Source organism: Bufo gargarizans, chromosome 3 (genome assembly GCF_014858855.1).
Source record: "Bufo gargarizans isolate SCDJY-AF-19 chromosome 3, ASM1485885v1, whole genome shotgun sequence".
NCBI lineage: Eukaryota > Metazoa > Chordata > Amphibia > Anura > Bufonidae > Bufo > Bufo gargarizans.
The window spans coordinates 51,657,324-51,663,323 of NC_058082.1; the positions used below are offsets into that span (position 1 = coordinate 51,657,324).

Below are 6,000 nucleotides of genomic sequence, written 5' to 3' on the forward strand. Positions count from 1 at the left end.
GTGCTGTGGCCAGACATCCAGCCCGCCCCCATTATAGTGAATGGCTTCCGCCAGCACGGTGGACTTGCAGTAGCAGGGATCCGGAAAAGGCTACCGCAAGTGTGCAAGTAGCCTTATCTGGTGTCAGTTTCAGTTGCTTCAAATGTATAAATTGTTATGATGCATCTAAAAAAATAATAATACACATAATCTAAGCTGTTCACAGATAACATGTCTCGGAGCAGCGTGCATGTAATGTTTGTGCGTCATGATGGCTGTAATTGATCTGTTCACACCACTTTTACAACTCATATGTATTATGTACTTCAGTTGCACAGATCTGTCTGTGAAGGTTCTCCTCCGTGCGGGGCACGGTACACTGTTCAATGCAGCAGGTGATTGTCGGGAAGGAAGCGTTCCTTTGTGACAATCGCTTGCTCGTCAGTGAAGGAGATCATTACATTTACATGCAGCAATCTCGTATGGGGAGGAGTGATCACTAATGCCATCAATCGTCCCCATACAGAATCATTGGTAACGCTAAGGCCTCATGCACACGACCGTTGTGTTCCGTTCCGCAAAATGGGGTTCCGTTGTTCCGTGATCCGTTTCCGTTTTTGTTTCCGTGTGTCTTCCGTTATTTTTGGAAGATCACCAGACATGAAGGAAAGTAAAAAAAAGTCTAAGTCAAGTTTGCCATGCAAATGATAGGAAAAAAACGGACGCGGACACGGATGACAATCTTGTGTGCCTCCGCATTTTCTCACGGTCCCATTGACTTGAATGGGTCCACAAACCGTTTTCTGTGAAAAAAATAGGACAGGTTATATTTTTTGGACGGACTGGAACCACGGATCACGGACGACAAATGGTGCATTAGCCAAGTTTTCAACTGACCCATTGAAAGTCAATGGGTCCTCAGAAAATCACGAAAAACGGAACAACAGACACGGAATGAAACAACGGTCGTGTGCATGAGGCCTAACAAGCATTCATACAATCTGCCTGATTTGCGGGTAGTGTAAGAAGGCCATATAAGTCAGATGAAGGTGTTTTGCTACTCATCCGACTGGCTTTCTCAATAACAGAAACTGAGAAAGCAAGTCAGATAACTAACAAAACATCTTCAAGTAAAAAAATAAATAAACACAAGTCCATTTTCTCTAAATTATTACTACTGATAGAGCACTTCGGGTTATTCTGACTTATGCATTACAATTAACTCAATCACATGCAAAATCATAGTCTATATTGTAACCCTCACTTGATAATCAACATATTCAGACACTGATGATGATGACGACGACCATACAGCAGATGTGATTACTAACTCTACCAAACCAGCGTTATGTCTTCATTATTACAAGTGACGTACATATCCTATATATGAGTCCTGTATATAAGGTCACATTAAAGCTTCTGCAAATTCCATTCACAAGAACAGATGACTAATTTTGAAGGAGGAATAAATAACTCAATAGAGGGGGAAAACCTCAAGAATCCCCATATTCTACAGAAAGTGTGTACATACTAGAAGTGTGTTTATATGATATGAGTGTTGGATTCTATCTGTAATGTGTGCACATACTGAGAATTTGTAGATATGTGAAGTGTGACACTATTGTATGTACTGAGGATGTGTATATTCAGTATGTGAATGTTATATGTATGTACATACTGAGGATATGTGTGTGTGTGTATACTGTATAATTCTACAGTATAAGCGTAGTATGTGCATTCTAAGAATATGTTAAATATGTACACTGGATCATATAGTTGTGTAGATGTGTTCATTGGATTCTATATGTGACATGTATATGCATACAGTATATATGTGTGCTGGATTCTATGCAATGTATGTACATACTGAAGGTGTAATTATATTTATTGGATTTTATAAGTGACATGTTACATACTGAAGATGTGTATATATACGCATACGATTCTATATGAGATGTGTGTACAAAGTGAGTATATATACTGTATGTGTGTGTGTATACTGGCTTCTGTATGTGATGTGTGTACACACTAAGGATGTGTATATACGTGCATTGGATTCAATACGTGAAATATGTGTACAAACTGAGAATGCATATACAGGTGCACTAAATTCTATAGGTAAACTGCTGCCATGCTGAGGATGTGTATATATGTGCACGGATTCTATAGGTAAACTGCTGCCATGCTGAGGATGTGTATATATGTGCACGGATTCTATAGGTAAACTGCTGCCATGCTGAGGATGTGTATATATGTGCACGGATTCTATAGGTAAACTGCTGCCATGCTGAGGATGTGTATATATGTGCACGGATTCTATAGGTAAAATGCTGCCATGCAGAGAATGTGTATATATGTGCACGGATTCTATAGGTAAACTGCTGCCATGCTGAGGATGTGTATACATGTGCACGGATTCTATAAGTAAACTGCTGCCATGCTGAGGATGTGTATACATGTGCACGGATTCTATAAGTAAACTGCTGCCATGCTGAGGATGTGTATATATGTGCACGGATTCTATAATGAAACTGCTGCCATGCTGAGGATGTGTATATATGTGCACGGATTCTATAAGTAAACTGCTGCCATGCTGAGGATGTGTATATATGTGCACGGATTCTATAGGTAAACCGCTGCCATGCTGAGGATATGTATACATGTGCACGGATTCTATAAGTAAACCGCCGCCATGCAGAGAATGTGTATATATGTGCACGGATTCTATAAGTAAACTGCCGCCATGCTGAGGATGTGTATATATGTGCACGGATTCTATAGGTAAACCGCCGCCATGCAGAGAATGTGTATATATGTGCACGGATTCTATAGGTAAACCGCCGCCATGCAGAGAATGTGTATATATGTGCACGGATTCTATAAGTAAACTGCCGCCATGCTGAGGATGTGTATATATGTGCACGGATTCTATAGGTAAACCGCCGCCATGCAGAGAATGTGTATATATGTGCACGGATTCTATAGGTAAACTGCTGCCATGCTGAGGATGTGTATATATGTGCACGGATTCTATAGGTAAACTGCCGCCATGCTGAGGATGTGTATATATGTGCACGGATTCTATAGGTAAACTGCTGCCATGCTGAGGATGTGTATATGTGCACTAGATTCTATAGGTAAACTGCTGCCATGCTGAGGATGTGTATATATGTGCACGGATTCTATAGGTAAACCGCCGCCATGCAGAGAATGTGTATATATGTGCACGGATTCTATAGGTAAACTGCTGCCATGCTGAGGATGTGTATATATGTGCACGGATTCTATAGGTAAACCGTTGCCATGCTGAGGATGTGTATATATGTGCACAGATTCTATAGGTAAACTGCTGCCATGCTGAGGATGTGTATACATGTGCACGGATTCTATAGGTAAACTGCTGCCATGCTGAGGATGTGTATACATGTGCACTAGATTCTATAGGTAAACTGCTGCCATGCTGAGGATGTGTATATATGTGCACGGATTCTATAGGTAAACTGCTGCCATGCAGAGAATGTGTATATATGTGCACGGATTCTATAGGTAAACCGCCGCCATGCAGAGAATGTGTATATATGTGCACGGGTTCTATAGGTAAACCATTGCCATGCTGAGGATGTGTACATATGTGCACGGATTCTATAGGTAAACTGCTGCCATGCTGAGGATGTGTATATATGTGCACGGATTCTATAGGTAAACCGTTGCCATGCTGAGGATGTGTATATATGTGCACAGATTCAATAGGTAAACTGCTGCCATGCTGAGGATGTGTATACATGTGCACGGATTCTATAGGTAAACTGCTGCCATGCTGAGGATGTGTATATATGTGCACAGATTCTATAGGTAAACCGCTGCCATGCTGAGGATGTGTATATATGTGCACGGATTCTATAGGTAAACCGCTGCCATGCTGAGGATGTGTATACATGTGCACGGATTCTATAGGTAAACCGCTGCCATGCTGAGGATGTGTATATATGTGCACGGATTTTATAGGTAAACTGCTGCCATGCTGAGGATGTGTATATATGTGCACTAGATTCTATAGGTAAACTGCTGCCATGCTGAGGATGTGTATATATGTGCACGGATTCTATAGGTAAACTGCTGCCATGATGAAGATGTGTATATATGTGCACGGATTCTATAGGTAAACTGCTGCCATGCTGAGGATGTGTATATATGTGCACGGGTTCTATAGGTAAACTGCTGCCATGCTGAGGATGTGTATACATGTGCACGGATTCTATAGGTAAACTGCTGCCATGATGAAGATGTGTATACATGTGCACGGATTCTATAGGTAAACTGCTGCCATGCTGAGGATGTGTATATATGTGCACGGATTCTATAGGTAAACCGCCGCCATGCAGAGAATGTGTATATATGTGCACGGATTCTATAAGTAAACTGCTGCCATGCTGAGGATGTGTATATATGTGCACGGATTCTATAGGTAAACTGCTGCCATGCTGAGGATGTGTATATATGTGCACGGATTCTATAGGTAAACTGCTGCCATGCTGAGGATGTGTATATATGTGCATAGATTCTATAGGTAAACCGCCGCCATGCTGAGGATGTGTATATATGTGCACAGATTCTATAGGTAAACTGCTGCCATGCTGAGGATGTGTATACATGTGCACGGATTCTATAGGTAAACTGCTGCCATGCTGAGGATGTGTATACATGTGCACGGATTCTATAGGTGACAGAAGATCATGTCTTATGTTGTATCCATGTTTTCTAGTACAGGTAATTGGTTATTTCTTCAGATCTCATTGTACTTTCAGATGAGAATGGCCCACAATGGACTTTCGGCCACGATCACGGATAACATCTGCCGCGTCTCACTATTTGTTGTAATAACTCTTCCAAGATGTTGGAGGCTCAGATCTGAAGAAAAATCTCATCCTGCTCATGGCCCCTTACATAGAAGTCTCTGCCAAGTTCCTCCCAGCATTTGCCTGTGAGTGCTAATAGTAGAGTGTAATTGTATCTTCACGTATAATGAGTGCATTGTAGTCTTACCTCAACCAGCAGCTCCTCACCGCCTGTCCACAGCTCATCAATAAAGTGACACTGCAGGAAGGCTGCACCCAGATGTCTCCAGAGCCATGTCACCTCCTCGCAGGTCTTGAATGAACTTGATTAGGGAGGAAGGACTTAGGTACTGGGAAGGGGAGGGAGGGTGCGAAAGAAACAAAAACACTGATACAAGTCTCAGCTCACCTCTGCCGCGCCTACCTCTTCTCCTTAATCCTTTCTCCTCTTCACTTCCACTCACCCTTGTTTTCCATCACATGGACTTTCGGGAAGTTGCTGTAGTGTCTTCCTCAGCTTTCCTGCTGTCTCCCTCTTCCTCTGCCCCCCCCCCCCATCCCTCTTTTTTGAGTGCAGACCCAGCACTTTCCACTTCCTCTGTTGACTTCTGCTGACTCTGCCTTATGTTATTTTCTGAAAGTCCATGTTCCTGACATTATGCCTGTTACTATGTAGCACTGCTGAGATTATTAGCACGTACAACGTGAACTTTAACCCTTTCTTTTTTTTTGTCGCTGTTGGGGCTTGGAAGTCTCAGGAATTTTTGTCATATGATTATTATGAAGATTGTTTCCGGAACAGATTAAGACACCAAACCCATGAACCTCCAGCTGATTATTATGAAGATTGTCCCAGAATAGAGTGAAACGCCAAACCTATGACCCAGTCCCACCAGCTGGGAACTGCACTTCCCAATGGATTTTTTTTTACCTAGGAATAGGCTGTATGTGATTTGCTAAATGTTAAATTGATTTTCCGGGAGCAAAATACTCATGGCCTATCCTCAGGATAGGTAATCGATATCTAATCAATGGGGGTCTGATTCCTGGCACCATGCCAGCTGTTTGAGGAGGCCTCTTCCTAGGCCAGTGACATCACGTTCAGAGGTTACATGGCCTATGTGCAACTCAGTCAGAATTGGCCTATCAATCAGATACTGATGACCTATTGTTTGTGTGTGTCGTT

At 42.2% G+C, this 6,000-nt stretch overlaps 1 protein-coding gene across 5 annotated transcripts in view; it reads right to left on the reverse strand.

The window, feature by feature from the left end:
- LOC122931134 (phosphatidylinositol 3,4,5-trisphosphate 3-phosphatase TPTE2-like) overlaps window positions 1–5,401 on the reverse strand; it is a 75,271-nt gene extending 69,870 nt beyond the window's left edge. The window contains exon 1 of one of the 5 annotated variants that reach the window (XM_044285095.1): window positions 5,279–5,401. In XM_044285095.1, coding sequence (XP_044141030.1) covers window positions 5,279–5,291 — 13 coding nt within the window. In that variant the 5' untranslated portion in view covers window positions 5,292–5,401. The other 4 variants (XM_044285091.1, XM_044285094.1, XM_044285093.1 and 1 more) reach the window with 4 other exon arrangements.
- Window positions 5,402–6,000: the final 599 nt, after the last annotated feature.